The sequence below is a fragment of the Dothidotthia symphoricarpi genome (assembly GCF_010015815.1).
Source record: "Dothidotthia symphoricarpi CBS 119687 unplaced genomic scaffold P153scaffold_6, whole genome shotgun sequence".
NCBI lineage: Eukaryota > Fungi > Ascomycota > Dothideomycetes > Pleosporales > Dothidotthiaceae > Dothidotthia > Dothidotthia symphoricarpi.
Window position 1 is genome coordinate 339,975 of NW_022985013.1, and position 17,671 is coordinate 357,645.

Sequence of the window (17,671 nt, forward strand, 5' to 3'; positions counted from 1 at the left end):
GATAATCCTCTAGGTACAAAGCAGTGGAATAGTCTCAGTTAAAGCTCCTTTTCTTATAACTAGTTTTCTGTTCCCCCTTCCCAGGCTAAACAATCCACTATCTACTTCAACATCCTCCAGCTATCCACAACACCACCATGGCTTCCAAACTCATCTCCATCATCGCCGGCGTCGGTCCCGGCACCGGAGCCGCCGTAGCCCGCAAATTCGCATCCGCATACCCCGTGGTCCTCCTCGCCCGCAAGCCAGAAAGCTTCGAGTCCCTAGCCAAAGAAATAAACTCCAACGGCGGCAAAGCAATCGGCATCAGCACCGACGTCTCCGACTCCTCAAGCCTCAAGAACGCCGTCGAAGCAATCAAGAAAGAATTCGGCCCGGACGTCGGCGCCGCAGCCGCAATCTTCAACGCAAGCGGCGGCTTTCTGCGCAAACCCTTCCTTGAAATCCCCGGGTCTGCGTTCCAGGATAGTTTCGCCGTTAGCGCCATGGGCTCGGTACTATTCTCGCAGTCTTTCCTGCCCCTCTTGCTCAGAGGCGTGGAACTCAAGGCCGAGCATCCGCCGTCTCTGATCTTCACGGGCGCCACGGCGTCGGTTAAGAGCAGCGCGTTGATGGCGAGCTTTTCGACGGGGAAGTGGGCGGTGCGCGCGCTGAGCCAGAGTCTGGCGAAGGAGTTTGGGCCCCAGGGTGTGCATGTTGCGCATGCGATTATTGATGGTGTTATTGATACGCCGAAGACGAAGGAGTGGCTGAAGGATATGCCGTCTGAGGCTAAGTTGAGCGCTGATGCGGTATGTTGGTTTTTTTGTGGTGTGATTAAGGGAGTTGGGCTGATGTGGACGTGTAGATTGCGAACGATTACTGGTGGCTGCATACGCAGCCTAAGACTAACTTTACTTGGGAGATTGATCTGAGGCCTGCTGTTGAGAAGTGGTAGATTGCGGGGTTGGGGGCGGCGGTGATGGTGGTAAGGGGTTCGAGATGATTGCAGTGATGTGGATCTGGGGGAGTTGGTGGTTGTGGATTGGCTCTCAGGTGAACACTGGCAGTGATTTCAACAATTATTTTCGGAACAGAATTATCACACTGTCCGCCCAGTTTCCTACCTGTTTCACTTTTCTTTGATTTTTGCTAAACTTACTGCCTTCTATCACGTCTTCGGACTCTACAGATGCGACTTACTGTCTGTATGTCTTCCACTCACCTGTACGGAATGGATCCGTTCCTTCGTATGTCGGGTATACTTTACTCGGTCTTTCGCTTCCTAATGATTACTTCCTTTGGATTTCAACTTCTGCAGTTTTAGTCTCTTTCTGGTCCAAGTCACCCCGATTGTCACCAGTATAATCCTCCCCATTTCGATTTCTCTACTAACGACTCTCTTCCTACCTCAAAGGCCACAATCAAACCCAGACATTCAAGATGCCAGGTCTACTTGGTAGTCGTTGGGCGTCCAAGTCTCCCAAAGTGTTCGACCAAAGGACAACTGACATGTAAGCCAAAAATGACTCAAACCAAATGCAATCACCGACTAACACAAATCAGCAAATACCCATCCGTTCCAGCATTCGGCTTTTCACTACCCGTTATTACGCCAGTCAAGACTCTACCACCAGCCCTGGCCGGGAAACCCGTATCGCTCTCCGAGTTCTTCAGCGTGGATTCTGTGCCCCCCTGGTCTCAAACTACCTCCGAGTCTGGAGACGCGGTCATGCCTACTCCTCGACTTGTCGATGCGGATGTCATCGACGCAGCTCAAGTTTCGCCATCTCTTCGAGTCGAGTCTTCCGAAGCAAAGGATCAGGTTGTGTCTTTCCCCAAGATAGATGATGTCTTTGCGGAGGACGTCGACAGTCCTGCAGATGTGATACTATCCACTTCTGATAACCCATCTCCAAGCCCTCCTATCCCCAACCCCGAGGCTCTCGACTCCACCCACGCACGTCCGACTCAGAAGAACGAATCTTCGCCGCAAGAGCATATCCCCAGCAAACCGCGTACCAGGTCCGACATCGCCGCTGCGAATACTCGCGCTCGCATGCGAGAAATCGAAACGCACAACCCGCGCCTCAGACTTCCTACGAGTGCTAAGGAGGTGGTTGGGAGGGGCTTGAGTCGCTCGTATGGGGGTTATTCCAGACATTGAAACGTGGCAGTGGAGGAGAGGTGTGGAAGTCTGGTGATGAGGGGAGTTAGGACTTTTGGGTTCTGTGGGGCGCGTTTGCTAAGGGGGGAAGAGTCTCGAGGGTGTTGGAGTCAGGAGTTTGGGCTTTTATGTATGGACGGTGGAGGATGTGGAGGTTGGATATTAGATAAAAGTAATGTAAATTTATATAGATACCAGAGTTTGTTTTAGTGTGATCATCGTGAACGGTTGGTGTGGGTGATATTTCTCCTAGTATCAAGGCCGAAAAGGCATAGTACGAGATGATGAAGGGAGTCCAGTGGTTGATGAGGAGGTGCTAGGAGAAAGTCAGTTCAGGCTCATTATCAGAAAGGTTTGTATGGTGGTAAAGTAGCTGGCTGACGGGCGAAAAGTTCTATTTGGTTCACTCAAAATCGCGGTCCCGAAGTGCGTGTACATAAGTTTCGGCAAGTTCACAGTGAAGCCCTGCACTGTGCTGCTCCAAGGACTGCGCGGTATGATCTGCGAATACTTCTCAACAATCGTTCCAATAGGTTGAACGGTGGGTTATGGAAGGCGATCAGGAATGAGTATGACGCTCGCAGTGTTCGGTATCCAGAACTATCCTTGTTTTACCAGGGTATCGACGAGCAACCGGATGCTGTACTGTAGACCATCAATATACCCATTATTCGGCGGCCATCAAGGTCGAACTGAACCTTGATTAGATACCGCAAAGTTTCTAGCCTATGGCTCGCAGACCTTCCGAGGGTAACACGCAAGAAGCTCGTTTCACATCCTGTTTATGAGAAGTTCTGACAAATATGTCAAAGTATGTGGAGGGAAACGCCCAATTGAGGTCGCCCGAAATACCTTGGTGTCGATGATTTTGGGGATATTATTGATGAGCTCAGATGGCCCACGAGATGTGCGTTGGGTGGCCTTGAGGGGAGTGTGGATCAAGCTCGGTTCATCAACGAGATCCTGTAGATGCACGTTGGTTGCAATGGTTGAAAGTGGAGAAAACTGTTGGTCTTTGTACGATATGAGGATCATTACGAAGTGCAAGTAGATCTTGTTCATTGAACTGTGCACGTCTGAGCATCACCGTTGATCAATTTCTCAATGTCAATCAGTGACATGCCCTAATAGGCATAGGAATGAATAGAACGAGGTTCAAGAAGTAGCAAATCCGACTTGTATGATGGTTCCCAGACGACCTGTCGGAGACTTGGGAAGGATGTTGCTTTCGATAGAGTGTCGAATACCACGTGAGACCGCAGAGTTAGTAGTAGCTGTGTCACGCAACATTGTCTATCTCATGGCGTGCTATTAGTAACCGGCAGGCTCCAACTTCGACCACTCTGGCGAGATCCACCAGCAATCGGACATATGCCCCGTCAGTCCCGGAGTAAGAATAGCTTTGAATGATTCACTGTTACTGATGTTGCTGCGAAGAAGCGGTGCATAAAAAGGCGAAAGACTACCATAGCGTGATGGCATGTCTCGGCAGTGGCCAGGGGCTGAGTCGGGCGGCAATAGGGCTGACGTGCTCAGCTCTTCCTCCACAGAACAACTCGGCGGAGACACAGTCACGGTTCTCTGCAGATCTCAGCTCATCTAGACTCGCTTCACAAACTCAAACTCAAACGTCGTGTCACGGAAAAAGGGAGGGCAAGAATATCACCCATTTCGCTTACCTTCCGTCCCCTGTCAGTAACCCTAACTACATCAAATGACGAATCTTACGAACACGAGAAACGCAGAAGACTAAATTTAGTAAATTGTAGCGCACAATAGATTTTGCCTCTCCAACAGGCGGTGGGTTTGGCGGGGGCAAGGCGAGCTAGAAAGCGTTGTTATCGATTGCGGCTGGAAGAGTGGCTTTGCTTCAGCTGGTGGAATTGTTCTGGTTCGGCTCGATGTTTTATGAGGATCGTCTGGATGAGCGGGAATGGTATGAACGTGACATCAAAAGATGCGAGGTGTTTCCACAGAATGCCCGTGTGTGGAACATTGCGAGAGACTCTGAAACCCGCGTGGCAAGTCCGTTCACGCAGCGGATCTTGAGAGACTTCGGTCTCTTCCGAGTTCCCCATCACAGCCTCAAACTAGGTAATTGATCATGCGGCTAAGATCTGGTCGATTCAATGGAAAATGTGGGCTTGTCAGTGGCCACAGTGGTAAGCATCGCAAGCAACGACTGTCTGGCTCGCTGCTATTCTCGGCACGGTGGGTCTTGGCTTGAACTATAATCCCTGCAGGGCGCGCTCCTTTGGGTGAGGCGCGGTTGCTAGGGCATTGCCCCTGGTCCATTTTCTGGGGTGCGGGTGAAAGCAATAATAAAAGGGCGCGTTCCCCTGGGCGACGAATGGCTTTTCTCTCACCCATCACTTCAACACATACATCTATATACTGTCGTTATACCGGACTACCCGCCTCGACTATCGTTTTAATACCACCAAAAGGAATACTCGCACAGTTTCACTCTAAGTTTTAATCACTACCCAAACAAACAAGCAAAATGCGTTCCTCCATCTTCGTCTCCGTTGCTGCTTTTGCTGGTGCCGCTGTTGCCCAGTCGGTACGTTTATCATACCTGAATGTTCATAAGACGGAACTAACACTACACAGTCTTCCATCGACCCTGCTCCTCAGACCAACTACCTCACCCAGACCAACTCCCTGGGTGTGGTTACCGGTGGTCCTGCTGCCGCCACCGCCCAGCCATCTGTGATCACTTCGCAACCCGCTGCTGCCTCCAACGTCGGTGTCGCTGCCTCCAATGTCGGTGTCGCTGCCTCGATCCCCGCCGTTGCTCCCGGTATCTGGACCATCCCTCTCCCCGCCGGCGGCAACAACACCAGCCTGATCTCCTACATTGTCAGCGCCGACAGCAGCACGACCGTTATCCTTAACGCTCCCACCAGTTCTGCTGCCACCGCAACTGGCAGCGGTGCTTCTGGCTCTGGAGCCGCGACCAGGTCCGGCTCTGCTTCCGGCTCTGCCACTGGCTCCGGTTCCGCATCGAGCTCCCAGGGTGCTGCTTCCAACGTTCAGGTCGCAGCGGGTGGCCTCCTTGGTTTCGGTGCTCTCATGGCCGCGTTCTTGTAAGCGTGGTTTGAGTAAGCTCTTGGTGTTGCACTGAGATAACACGGCACATATACACCGTGCACTCACGTCGCGTGGCATCGCACATGAGAGGTCCGGTGGTTAGGTCATGTAAGAGTTGAATTGTTTTTGATGGTGACGTTGTGTTGAGGATTATCGTACTTTGTTTGAGATACCTTGGATCGCGTCGCATTTTCTCGGCGCTTGGTTTTTGCCTGTATGGCTTTGGAATGAGTAGGGATAGGAAGTAATAGTTTGAGCAACAGCTCTTCAAGTCGTTTGAAAGTGCAAAAAAATCAATATACTGCCACGTTCAAATCAACATTCTTGTCCATGTTGTGGGTCTCTTATGCAGTGAGGCTTGAAGTTCAAAGAACCCCCACTACACATCAACTCGTCTCTCTTATCGTGAAACATGACGACGAACGCTGACCCCGGCTCTGCTCCCGTTTACCCCAGACACATCCCTTCGATCCCTTATAGCGATTCTGGGAATCGCCTTCAAACACTTGACATATGGCTTCCTCGGCCACTTGAACAGTCAGATCCCACCAATTCGATATGGATTGTGTAAGTATCCACCATCCCCACCTCCAACCCTTACCTATCATACAACATCATTTCTACCAATTCGTCAAACCAGCAAGCATCACAGCACAACATTAATCATGAAGCAGCTACATCCACGGCGGCGCCTGGCGCGACCCCACCCAAGACGCCCGATGCGTTGAACCCACCATCAAGCACCTCTCCTCCCCCTTCCCCCCCAAAATCGCAGGCATAGCCTCCCTAAACTACCGTCTCTCGCCCTACTCCACGCACCCCACAGACCCCAGCTCGCCCACAGACCCAAACCGCACCGCGCAACACCCAACACACGTCCGCGACATCGCCCTCGGCCTAGAGTACCTCGCGCAAAACTACGGCGTAAAGCGCTGGATAGGCGTCGGCCACTCGTGCGGAGCAACACTGCTGCTCCAACACGTCGCGGGCATCGGCATCGACCATGGAAACACAACACGCCCTGAGTCCCTGATCCTCATAGCAGGCATATACAACATCCCATTACTCCTCGCCAACCACGTCCCGCCCGCCTGTCCAGCTCCCATCGCCGCAATCTATGCGTCCTTCATCGCCGGCGCATTCGGGGCAGATGCTTCCGCGTACCTCCCCGCATCGCCCGTCGCAGGGAAATACTCTACCCAGACGTGGCCTGAGGGCAGGCTGATGATACTGGCGCATAGCTATGATGACGAGCTTATCGAGCGCGCGCAGCGGGATGTTATGTGTGTTGCGCTGGATAGGCAGGGGTGGTCGATTGTCATGGAGGATGGGGATGAGGAGCGGGAGGGGGGGAGGGTGCTGGAGGTTAGGGATTTGAAGGGGGGGCATGATTGGATTTGGGAGGATGGGGGGCAGATTGCGCGGTTGGTTGGGGAGGTTGTGGAGAGGTTAGGGTGAGGGGGTAGGGTGCTTGTAGGGTGTTTGGACTTGGGTTTGGCACTGGGGGTTGGGCAAGGCGCAAGTCCTCCCACATTCCATGGTAGTGATGAGATGTCCAAGTAGTCTATTCTCTACTATTGTTCGAGTGTAGAGTTTCTGCGCAAGAAGAGGGGAGACTCGCTGAGAAGACACTGGCTTCCAGCCAAATCCCTGCGGCAAAGAGAAGAGAATCCGTGAAATCGCTTGCTTTTGCATTTCATACCCCATGAACCCAATGCTTACATGACGCTCGCTAGTGATACAGCATGACATAATGTACAACCCTGTCGTATCCTGTCCGATGCTCCATTCTCCTTCCCTGGTTATGCAACTGATCTAGTCTTGCTCGTACTGTGCGTTTACTTCTTGTTCAGTCGTTGATCCATGATCTTGTTGATCTCTTCATGTACCCCGCCAGTTCTGTTTTCGCTTCCAGAGTCCGCGATCCTCTTGTTGGCTTGAGTATCTTGGCTTCCGCCTTGTACCATCTTTGTCGCCATGTTCTTGGCTGACGCGTCATTGACCTTGCCGTACACTGCCATGGCGCTGGCAATCATGCTGCCAATGTCCCCAACGTTGCCAGGAACAATAACGCTTGTGCCCTCCTTGGCCAGGTTTGCGAAGGCGTCGACGTACTTCTCTGCAACAGAGAGCGAGACAGCGTTCTGTGCAGCGCCTTCTCCTTTTGTGATCGCCTGCGCAACGGCATCGATACCACCTGCAGTAGCCTGGGCCTTCAGCAGAATAGCCTCAGCCTCTCCGTTTGCCAAGTTGATCTGCTCTGCCCTCAAAGCCTCAGATGCAAGAATGACCGACTGCTTCTTTCCCTCGGCGATGTTGATAGCAGACTGTCTCTGACCTTCTGACTCCAAGATTTCAGCACGCTTCGAGCGCTCGGCGGTGACCTGGCGGTGCATAGCTTCGACGACGGGTTCTGGTGCGTGGATATCGCGGATCTCGTATCGCAGGCAGGTGACGCCCCAGTCTTGAGCTGCCTCGTTGATAGCGGCGGTGATGTTTGCGTTTAGGTTGGCGCGCTCTTTCAGGACGTGGTCGAGCGAGAGCTGACCGATTTCGGATCGCATGGTCGTCTGCGCGAGCTGGGAGATGGCGTACTCGGCGTCTTCGACACCGTAGCTGTGTCATGTCAGCATACACTTCTGTACCAGCGCATCCCTACACTGAAAAGCCTACCTCGCCTTGTATGCATCAAACACCCTCGTGTACAGAACACCGTCAAGCTCCAGTGTCACGTTGTCCGCGGTGATGGCGCTCTGGCTAGGGATCTCCAGGGCATTCTCCTTCAAGCTCTTGACATAGGCTATCCGGTCGATAAACGGGATCAGGACAGCAAGACCAGGCTCCAGTATGCGGTTGAACTTTCCCATACGCTCGACGATCCATGCTGTCTGCTGTGGTACGAACCGGATGACGGTGTTTGTTGGAGTGCGCTTATGTGATGAGAAGTATGTAGGAGGTCCAGATTGGGAGCCACCAGGTGAGGAGAAGACGCTGGCAGGGTTCGTGGCGGAATGCGAGTTGAGCTGCGAGAAGCTGCGGATAGAGGAGGTGCTCAGAGCAGCAGCACACGGCGTTATCCTTGAGAAAGTTGTTGGCCGTGTGGTTCGTAGTAAGCTGGAAGCCGTGGAGGCTGCCAGTCGGGTGCGCGACGCCATTGTGAAGTTTGGAGAGTGATGACGGGCATGGCGGCGGAGCTCTGAGAAGTCCGTCGGCGATATCTGGATGGAAACTCCGTCCGAGTATTACCTAATCACGCCTCCAGACAAGCACACGCTTGCGTCTGAGGACAGAGCTTCTTTCCATTCATCAGTCTTACTCTTAGACATCATGGGTTGAGTGTGCTGCTGTAGCGTAGTTATTAGCTTGTCATTCACAACTATACCCCCAATAGCTGCACCCCGCTGGTTCATGAGATGGATCAGGTTGAGCTCAAGAAGGCAACCTTAAAAAACTAAAGGAACAATTCAATATTCATGGATAAATGATCGTTTACGTGGTAATGTCTAACGTCAAGATGTACAAGCAAGAGTCTCAGCAAGCATTTACCATGTTCAACATGCCAACGTTCAAACTCACTCACTCAGCCTGCAATTCGCCATTCACCGCGAGATTCCACATGCTAAAACCTTGGGTATATAAACAACGACCATCACGATCTGACCTTCAACTTCAACAACCCTCTTCCAAAAACCAGCATCTACCCAATCATGGCCCGTGTCGACGAAATCAAAGTGATCGAGAAGTTGAAAAAGCTGATTCTTGGTAAACACCCAAACTTTCTTTCAAGGATACGATATCTTCTAACACCTACCCAGACCAAGTCCAAGCTTTGTATGGCCCCAAGTATGCTTCTGCCTGCACTTTCAGTGTGATCACGAGCCGTTTCCATTCTGGGGGCACTCTCAACGAAATCGAGTACAACGCCCAGGCAATCGTCTACATTCATCCAGGATCGCACGCAGAGTGGAAGCTATTGGTCGAAGGTGATACAGGATCAAGCACACAGCAGGCAGTAGAGTTACTGTATCGTAAAGTGCAGGGTCAGGTGGACCAGGTAACTAGTGAGTTCCCATAACTGTGCCTGAAAAACATGCGGAACTGACTAGTCATAGACAAAATGGGCGAGGGATGGATCTACAACGGCGTGAAGGTTAGAAATCCTGATGCTTGACAATAGGGCCCTCCAGTTCTATATCACCAGAGGTTACTCACTTCATCAACATCTCCCACCGCTGTCCTCACAAGGACGTCTGAGAATCTCGTCTGGAAACAGAGTTTCTTTCCATTCAGCAGTCTAATTCTGGCGGATTATGGATTATTGTGATACCTGCGAACATATCTCGGCGCTTCTTTGGTAGCCACACGCCCTGTAAAGAACTATATCTTACTGGTCACATCCCACAAGCTAAGAAAGACGACCTCAAGAGTGGCTAGAAATCATTATGTATCGATAGGCGAATAAATGATAGCAACCCTTCACGCTGTACGGCATGTGAAAGTAAAAGCTTGCTTTGTAATTCGCCTTTCAATGCGATTCTTGCTACACGTCTCACTGCGAGTTTCACTGAAAGTTTCGGCATGCTAAGACCTTTAGGTATATAACACTAAGGCAATCTACTGTTCTGAAAATTTATCCTCAACTCAAGCGGAACTCATCTCGAGACACATCCACTCCACTCAGCCATGGCTCCTGTCGATGATGTTAGCGTGATCAACAGATTGAAGGAGTTGATCCTTGGTACGCATTCAAGATCTTGGATCATGCAGCGTTTCCTAGCTAACGTCCATGCAGATCTAATTCGCCTTCTGTACGGTTCCAGGTTCACTATTGACTGCACTTTTAGTGTAAATGTCAATTATACCCGCACCGGATACCATCCTGTAGCCTTAGTCGCCATTCCTGTGGATATTCATCACGAGTACGAGTTGCTAGACGAAGGCGAGATGGGAGCGAGTGAGCAGCAGGCGTTGGAGCTGTTTTATCGCAGGTGGCGGGAGCATGCCGAGCAGATGGCCGGTAAGTTTCCGTGACTGGGTCTGGAAAACACGTGGAACTGACTAGTGGCAGGGGGAATGTTGTATCTTCCATCGCCTTTCTCGTAAGGGCATCTGAGAACCTTCTGGTCCTTTTGGCAAGGCTTGCTTCATCGTTTCAAATCCTTGACCGCCTTCACGGTGGACCATTCCACTGCTCTCCTGACCTTTACTCTCGATTGTATGATCTTCAAAGGCCACACAACTGTCTACTTTGTATGCAGAAAGTTGAATCGAGCCCAAGCGTTTTGCCTCTTGCCAGTCTTAGTAGTAAAACTTAAATAGTTAAATTATTCCCTTTGACAGTCTACAACCGTAACGCAGTGCTTCGTCCAAACTTACTTCCCATCCAGTAGTTCCTGCACTTACCCCCAACCTAGAAAGTCATTACACTGCACTCACCCCTTCCCTCGACATATCCACCATGTCCCCTTCCTCACCACATCACCAGACTTACATCCCGCACTTCCGTCTGTCAAACATCTCTCTTCCTCACAGAGCATCACCACCCAACTTCTATCACTGCTACACGCTATCCATACCAACAACATGGATATCGACCGACTCGAAATCCCCTTGACCAACGGCGTAGCCCCAGAGGTTCCAAATCCCCCAGCACCTCCCCACGTACCGTTATTTCCCACTATCAACACTTCAGTACATCCCCGCCAGATCGCTCCCCGCCAGATTGCGTCCCATCCGCAGATGATGTCAGTCGCAGATCACCTCGTGGCCCTACAATGGGAGAAGGAGATGAAGGCCCAAATAATCTGTACGTCCTCCCCTCCCAACCCACCTACCACACTGACATCTCCGCGCAGCCCACGCCCGCGCAGTATTCGGCGTCAGCTACTCCCCAACCGCAACCTTCGACGTTGTTTTCTGTCGCGAGCTCACATCGCCCTCATCGCCCGCATCGCCCCAACCCAGCGCCTTCGTGTACCGCGCGCACCTCATCGTCTACGACAGCCCCAGCGCGAGCAACACATGGGTGCACGTGCTGTACACGCAGCGCGAACTCGGTACTGGACCCGTGATGTCCGAGTTGATGCGCATGCTGCGCGACAGGCTTGGGGGGACTTTTCGTAAGGGTTGCGCTGGGCTGGATATCTGGGCTCGTTGGTGGAAATCATTGTGCTGACTGGTTTGGAGTAGGCCGCCGCCGAAATGAAGATTCTGATGATTAACGACGAGTTCGAAAAGATATTGCTGTCGATTGAGGTGGAGTGATGGGGTTTCTTTGGTGGCCGTGGACTGTGGAGGGACTTCTTGAGAATTGTTGGTGGGATGTAGCGATGGGAGAGTCAATCGATCAGTGTCACTCTTCTACATCTCGGACAGTGTCTCTCCACATCAACAACTCTTCATAGCATAAACTTCGGTTTGCCGTTCTTATCATGAAAAGCAATATCCTTCTTTTTAACGGCGAGAGTCACTTGTAGGATATCTTTGACTGGTTCGTGAACTTCTTGAGAGATGCCAACAGGTAACAAGTGGCTTACTTCGATCGGGTACAACATAACGTGTACACGCTACATATGCTTCATGCTTTGATTCGATGAGCTATGAACAGAAGTGATATCAGCTCGAAAGTGCTCGTGCTGTTCTCAATTGCTGTTGCCTACAGGATGCTACATTGCTTCGAATGAGGTTGCAGACGGAGACGACGTAGTTGGAAACCCGTTCCAAGCAGTGTCCGTTACGACTGTACTTGATATGGAACAGAGAAAATATGTTCCCGCTGTCGCGTTCTTTGCTGGACGTCTGTTTTAACACTGCGGTCTGTCCGCAGTTCATAGCGCGGGCAGGTGGAGCACTCGAGCTCACGCAATCCTGGGGCAGCTAAAGAGATCGCCCCAGACAATTAACTTGCTGCCTACGCTTCCGTTTTCCGCTCAGGAGGAAGCGAAAACGTGTCAATATCGTCAGCGGCCGTCATAAAAGAAGGCGCAAACTCGCAAGAGATTGACGCTCTACTGTTCACCGCAACTCAGCCAGAGATTCGATAAGCGCTCTGTCACGTGTCTCCCGCACGTGCCAACTTTTTCGTCGCCTGCTCTCAACGTCTCTTCTCCCCAGCCCTTCCTGTGCATCAGTTAGACTACATCGTCAACCCACCCGCACCATCTTCAACCAGCACCGGCTCTCTTGAACTCCACCGTAAGTCAATCGCTACTGCCCCGCGCACCCCTCTCCGACTTTGTTTATCCTTGGCGGGTGTCTGGTCTGGTCAGCGATCCCAGACGCCCCAACCCTCGATGCCGCATCAGGCGCTCAAGATACACCCGCCCATACCACGCCCACTCTACTTTCCTTACTAGCCGTTGACGACACGACACGACACCACGTCTCTCTATCTGGTACTAATACTCGGCGTTGCAGGTTCGAGAGTCTACTCACCGCCTCACACCACACCCTTTCTCACATACTACACCCACCGCAACCATGGGTCTCACATTCTCGAAGCTTTTCGATAAGCTATGGGGAAAGAAGGAGATGCGCATTCTGATGGTGGGCTTGGACGCTGCCGGAAAGACCACAATTCTGTACAAGCTCAAGCTTGGTGAAATCGTCACTACCATCCCCACTATTGGTACGTCGAGCCCCTGCATGATTACGAGTATACGAACGTTGCGCTAACAGTAGATTTCAGGGTTCAACGTCGAGACAGTCGAGTACAAGAACATTCAGTTCACTGTGTGGGATGTCGGAGGTCAGGACAAGATCCGACCTCTGTGGAGGCATTACTTCCAGAACACCCAGGGTATCATCTTCGTTGTTGACAGCAACGATCGCGATCGTGTTGTTGAGGCCCGCGAGGAGCTCCAGCGCATGCTGAACGAGGATGAGCTTAGGGACGCTCTTCTCCTGGTCTTTGCGAACAAGCAGGATTTGCCCGTATGTTTTAGGAACTGATGGTCAAAGCGGACAAACATGACTTACAATACCCTCAGAACGCCATGAACGCTGCCGAGATTACTGACAAGCTTGGTCTGCACAGCCTCCGACAACGTGCTTGGGTATGTGGATTCGACTGCCGCTCTATAAAGTGCAAAGCTAATACTGTGCACAGTACATCCAGTCGACTTGCGCCACCTCGGGTGACGGTCTGTACGAGGGTCTCGAATGGTTGAGCAACTCTCTCCGCAAGGCTGGCCACAACTAAGGTATCCCCACGTTCGATATACGTAGCGAGCTGTCGACGTCGACGTCTGCAAGTCCAGATGTATGATGATGAAAAACCTCGTGTGTGGCTGGTCCTCGCCATGCCTTAGTGAAGCAACGATGTCGGAAGAAAGTGTGCATTTGATTGAGTGTTTTCCAACCGGATGGTGGAACGGACGCATTTCCTTTTCACCATTGGAGTTTGCGTGAGCTGCTGTGGTTCAAACGGAAACAAGTACTGTCTCTCTGGTTAATTTACATGCTATCATCCCCCAATTTGAGTCTCTTCTTAGTATAGACGATTGCGTGTGTGTGTTGGGTTTTGAAACATGTTTTGACAAGTGATTGATTGAAAGTACTGGAACGGATATAAGCATTCAGGAGTTCGAAATGAAACACGCCCATGGGAAAAAAAAGCAAGGCGAAAATCGATAACTTTAGGGTCGGTTTTCGTCAAAGCGTTAGGTATCTATTGTTCCATGCAAGATAGTTTCATTCCTTATCTGAGCCCTTGAACGCCCAATCCCATGTACTCCGTTATACCATGTAATGAAAAAAAAAGACATGGCGAGATAGATGCACCCTATGAAGTCCGACACACCACTCTGCCATATCAAACAGCGAGTCCAAGCGGTGTCCTTGTCAAGACACGCACATCAAGAGGCCGTCGCGGGAGGACCACCGGAGCTCCTCGGGGGCACGACCTCCTTGACAGCCGGGGGAAGCAGACCCTTCTCCGCCCAAAGATCGACCAAAGGCTGCATGGGCTCAATCTCCTTGTCACCAATCAACTTGAACAGCAAGCCGACGTTAACAAAGTGAATAAAGCAGGTGTTGAGTTCCTTGTAAGCGCTGACGTTCCAGAAGGGGTCGAGCCAGTGGCCGTGGTAGATGTGTGCGTAGCAGCGCATCATCTGGCGGTAGATGCTCTTGAGGTCGCTCTCGAAGGACTCTGGGAAGCCCGAGGATTTGCCCATCCATTCGCGGCCGGCGAGCTGGGAGAGGGGCGCGTCGAGGCTGGTGGGGCCGAGGGGTTGGGGCGCGGCGTTTGCGGTGCCGAGGGAGCCTGAGGCGTAGGTTGGGGCGGCCATTGTGACGGAGGTGGTGTCTGTGGGGAAGAGGGTTGAGTCGTTGATCTTGCCGACGATCCATTTTTGCACGAGGTTGATGTATTGGATGGCGGGGATTTTGATGGGCTTCTTTTGGTTGTCTAGCCAGGTGTAGGTGTGGCTTTGGAGGGGGGGTGTTAGTCGCTGTAGGGTGATGTGGGCGTGGAGATGAACTTACCCGCTGGCGGACATGGTTGGGCAGACGTCTGGGTTGCAGATGGGCTTGCCTGTTCGGTCGTCTATTACCTTGATGACATCGATCATTTGCTCGAGTAGGCGGTACTGCTCAACGACTGGTCACATGTTCAGCACAAGTCGACATGATTTATTTGAGAGATTAGCATACCTTGATGTGCAAGCCATTCTCCCTCTTCAACAAGCTTTGGTTTGGCAGCCAGAGTCATAAAGTTGCCCTTGACGATCAAGTTGGAGTACTCCTCGCGGAAGAAGAAAGGCGGTCTGCGCGAGCCAGATTGGGCGGAACCTTCCGACGGACCTTCATACGACATTGCAGAAGACTGTGCAGGCGAATGGGGCATGGGAGGGACACTGGAAGGCTGCTGGAAAGTGGGAGATGCAGAGTATTGAGCAGTGGGCGAGGGAGTGCCAGTCTTGCCCCCCTGTTGCTGTTGTTGTTGTTGCTGTTGCTGGTTGTTGCTCTTGTTTGAACGGCCAGCCAGTCCTTGACGTCTAATTAGGCGAGTTAGGATAAGGCAAAGTCGATAGTCCGAAATCGGCGGCGTGCCAGCAGGGAGATGTGAGAGCAAGACAAAACAAAGCGGCGAGCTTGGGGGTGGGATATGAAAGATGCAACGAGCTGGGGTGGTGGACGGGGGAGCATTGGGGGGGATGCCAAGCACTCACACGCTGGAGAAGAAGGACGCCATGATGGGCGGCAGTTGGGGAGGGAGATGTGCCCGAAGATGTGCAGAGTGCAGAGAAGTAGCGGGCTGGGCGGTCAGGAAAGATATGCAGAAGCCAGAGAGGCCAGAGGGGAGGTTGATGGTGACTTGTCTCGAACTTTTGGACCCGCTGCCATCTGCATAGCAGCAGGGGCCCGCGCTACTCCCGATGGACGCAAGCGCGCCTGGCTGCGACTTTTGGGACTTTGTTCCGTCACGTCTGCCCGTCCACGAGCGAGTCGATTGCGCGTCGTTTCCTGTCCCGTCCTCTCACCGCTATCGCGTTCGATCGTTACCTGCGCGTCGACCATCCCTGCGCGCCCGACCCGACCAGCACGAGAAAGAGAAGGAGCAAGACCAAGACCAAGACCAAGACCAAGGAGCTGTCCGACCGCGACCATGTCCGACGCGGGCCTCTCAGACGACGATGCCGCAGGACTGACGCCCCCGCCCGCAATTGAGGAGAATGGGACACCGCGCGACACAGTCGAGGAGAAGGGACTCGACGACGACGAGGACGACCTCTTTGGCGATGGAGCCGACGCGGATGAAGAGGCGCCAGCGTGGGTTGCCCGCGCCCGTCAGCACCTTCACAGCTGACATAATATATAAATATAGTGAACAGCGCAAGCTCGACGACGAAGAGCTCGACTCGGGCGACGATGAGGGCCGGGCGGACGCGGCCAGGGCGCCCGAGCCCGTCGACGACGAGGGCGAGGGCGAGCAGCACACGTTCGCCTTCATGGACGCCGACCTCGCGCGCCACGCCGTGCCCGAGCCCAGCGACGGCGAGCTGTACCTGCTCAAGGTGCCGCGCTTCGCCTCGTTCGAGAAGACGGCCTTCGACCACAAGACGTTCCAGCCGCCGACGACGGACCACCACTCGCGCCACGCCGCCTCGGAGCACTTCTCCGCCTACAACACGGCCCTGTCGACGATCCGCTGGCGCCGCTCGCCCTCGAACCACGCCCACCTGCAGTCCAACGCCCGCGTCCTGCGCTGGTCCGACGGCTCGCTGACCCTGCAGTTCGCAAACGACCCCACGACCCACTTCGACATCGACGCCAACACCCTCGCCCCGCCGCAGGTCAACCCCAAGCTGCCCACGCCCACCTCGCTCAAGGCAAAGTCCCACAAGGCCGAGAAGGAGGGCTACACGTACCTCGTGGCCCCCTACGAGGAAGCAAACGTCATGCGCGTCACCAACAAGTTCACCACATCGCTAACCGTCGTGCCCGCCGCAAACCTCAAAGACGCCGCCCTGGAGAAACTGCAAAACGACCTCGCCGCCGCCGCATCGCGCGGCCGCGACGACGCAGACCAGGCCATCTCCTTTGTCGACGTCAACGAGGACCCGGACCTGCAGCGCCAGCGCGAGGAAGCCACGTTCAAAGAGCGCCAGCGCCAGGCCCGCGCCCGCGAGAAGCACGAAGCACGCCAGGCAGAGCGCTCCACGCGCACCATCGGCCGCACCGGCGGGCGCACCGCGGGCCTCAGCATCGGCGACCTCGAGGACGACGCCGTCGGCGCTATGCGCTTCAAGAAGCCCCGCGCAAAGGGCGCACGCCGCGACTGGAGCGACGACGAGGACTATGGCCGCAGCGGCAAGACGCGCGAGGACGACTACGACGAGGAATCGGACTTCATCGCGCGGAGTGATGAGGAACCGGAGATCGTCGACGACGATGACGATGATCTGGATGATGGCATCTTGCCCAGTCCGAAGAGGAGTCGCGGCGGGAATCATAATGCTGCGGCTGCTGCTGCTGAGGATGATGATGACGATGATGAGGTGGTGATTAGTAGGACGAAGCGGAGGAGGGTTGTGGATGATGATGAGGATGAGGAGTAGAGTGGAGTGGAGTGAAGGGGTCTGGATATATGGCCGTTTGGATCTTTGTACCATTATCATCGTTAGTTGTGGCTGGACTGACTGAAAAGGTTCGGTGCGGTCGGTTATGGATTGTTTATCTACATGCATAGCCTGGCGTTTTTTTGGCTATCTTTCTCACAATCAAATCAGATATTTTGGTCTGTGTCGTTATACATGGATTTGTCATTGTTAAGTCTTGCCAATGTTGATGTGTTGATTAGTGTGGGATGGGAAGGACGAGACTGGTCAACGTATGGGTATGTACTCGTCTTGACTTTAGGACTCGATAGACTGAACCAACAACAACAGATTTTAGAATAAACGTCCACGGATATAAGTATAGTTCCCT

At 53.0% G+C, this 17,671-nt stretch overlaps 11 protein-coding genes across 11 annotated transcripts; 9 read left to right on the forward strand and 2 right to left on the reverse strand.

Annotated features, from left to right (window-relative positions):
• Nucleotides 1–137: 137 nt before the first annotated feature.
• On the forward strand, nt 138–937 carry P153DRAFT_286744 (NAD(P)-binding protein; the record flags this gene model as incomplete). Its single annotated transcript, XM_033663489.1, has 2 exons — nt 138–791; nt 848–937. The coding sequence occupies 2 exons, from the start codon at nt 138–140 to the stop codon at nt 935–937; spliced, it is 744 nt and encodes a 247-aa protein (XP_033525726.1).
• Nucleotides 938–1,422: 485 nt separating this feature from the next.
• P153DRAFT_383451 (uncharacterized protein) lies at nt 1,423–2,146 on the forward strand (the record flags this gene model as incomplete). The annotated part of the gene is made up of 2 exons (XM_033670235.1): nt 1,423–1,493; nt 1,546–2,146. 2 exons carry the CDS (start codon nt 1,423–1,425, stop codon nt 2,144–2,146), a joined length of 672 nt encoding a protein of 223 aa, XP_033525727.1.
• A 2,435-nt stretch (nt 2,147–4,581) lies between these two features.
• On the forward strand, nt 4,582–5,525 carry P153DRAFT_429663 (uncharacterized protein). The gene is made up of 2 exons (XM_033672785.1): nt 4,582–4,709; nt 4,760–5,525. The coding sequence occupies exons 1-2, from the start codon at nt 4,650–4,652 to the stop codon at nt 5,237–5,239; spliced, it is 540 nt and encodes a 179-aa protein (XP_033525728.1). The 5' UTR covers nt 4,582–4,649; the 3' UTR covers nt 5,240–5,525.
• A 106-nt stretch (nt 5,526–5,631) lies between these two features.
• On the forward strand, nt 5,632–6,697 carry P153DRAFT_421445 (alpha/beta-hydrolase; the record flags this gene model as incomplete). The annotated part of the gene is made up of 2 exons (XM_033672315.1): nt 5,632–5,806; nt 5,914–6,697. The coding sequence occupies exons 1-2, from the start codon at nt 5,652–5,654 to the stop codon at nt 6,695–6,697; spliced, it is 939 nt and encodes a 312-aa protein (XP_033525729.1). The 5' UTR covers nt 5,632–5,651.
• Nucleotides 6,698–6,762: 65 nt separating this feature from the next.
• P153DRAFT_364937 (uncharacterized protein) lies at nt 6,763–8,557 on the reverse strand. Its single transcript, XM_033667716.1, has 2 exons — nt 7,913–8,557; nt 6,763–7,855 (listed from the first exon to the last, which is right to left on the reverse strand). The coding sequence occupies exons 1-2, from the start codon at nt 8,392–8,394 to the stop codon at nt 7,078–7,080; spliced, it is 1,260 nt and encodes a 419-aa protein (XP_033525730.1). The 5' UTR covers nt 8,395–8,557; the 3' UTR covers nt 6,763–7,077.
• On the forward strand, nt 8,558–9,714 carry P153DRAFT_429665 (uncharacterized protein). The gene is made up of 3 exons (XM_033672786.1): nt 8,558–9,001; nt 9,055–9,300; nt 9,352–9,714. The coding sequence occupies exons 1-3, from the start codon at nt 8,947–8,949 to the stop codon at nt 9,408–9,410; spliced, it is 360 nt and encodes a 119-aa protein (XP_033525731.1). The 5' UTR covers nt 8,558–8,946; the 3' UTR covers nt 9,411–9,714.
• Nucleotides 9,715–9,922: 208 nt separating this feature from the next.
• Nucleotides 9,923–10,518, forward strand: P153DRAFT_394692 (uncharacterized protein; the record flags this gene model as incomplete). The annotated part of the gene is made up of 3 exons (XM_033671330.1): nt 9,923–9,977; nt 10,032–10,256; nt 10,308–10,518. 3 exons carry the CDS (start codon nt 9,923–9,925, stop codon nt 10,340–10,342), a joined length of 315 nt encoding a protein of 104 aa, XP_033525732.1. The 3' UTR covers nt 10,343–10,518.
• A 90-nt stretch (nt 10,519–10,608) lies between these two features.
• On the forward strand, nt 10,609–11,638 carry P153DRAFT_364940 (uncharacterized protein). The gene has a single exon (XM_033667717.1). It carries the CDS (start codon nt 10,823–10,825, stop codon nt 11,360–11,362), a length of 540 nt encoding a protein of 179 aa, XP_033525733.1. The 5' UTR covers nt 10,609–10,822; the 3' UTR covers nt 11,363–11,638.
• Nucleotides 11,639–12,718: 1,080 nt separating this feature from the next.
• P153DRAFT_286030 (ARF/SAR superfamily) lies at nt 12,719–13,439 on the forward strand (the record flags this gene model as incomplete). Its single annotated transcript, XM_033663435.1, has 4 exons — nt 12,719–12,866; nt 12,927–13,171; nt 13,228–13,293; nt 13,347–13,439. The coding sequence occupies 4 exons, from the start codon at nt 12,719–12,721 to the stop codon at nt 13,437–13,439; spliced, it is 552 nt and encodes a 183-aa protein (XP_033525734.1).
• A 418-nt stretch (nt 13,440–13,857) lies between these two features.
• P153DRAFT_193217 (protein kinase-like protein activator) lies at nt 13,858–15,646 on the reverse strand. Its single transcript, XM_033662443.1, has 4 exons — nt 15,412–15,646; nt 14,894–15,237; nt 14,726–14,840; nt 13,858–14,668 (listed from the first exon to the last, which is right to left on the reverse strand). The coding sequence occupies exons 1-4, from the start codon at nt 15,432–15,434 to the stop codon at nt 14,095–14,097; spliced, it is 1,056 nt and encodes a 351-aa protein (XP_033525735.1). The 5' UTR covers nt 15,435–15,646; the 3' UTR covers nt 13,858–14,094.
• On the forward strand, nt 15,479–17,544 carry P153DRAFT_335591 (uncharacterized protein). The gene is made up of 2 exons (XM_033665662.1): nt 15,479–16,012; nt 16,068–17,544. Exons 1-2 carry the CDS (start codon nt 15,849–15,851, stop codon nt 17,299–17,301), a joined length of 1,398 nt encoding a protein of 465 aa, XP_033525736.1. The 5' UTR covers nt 15,479–15,848; the 3' UTR covers nt 17,302–17,544.
• Nucleotides 17,545–17,671: the final 127 nt, after the last annotated feature.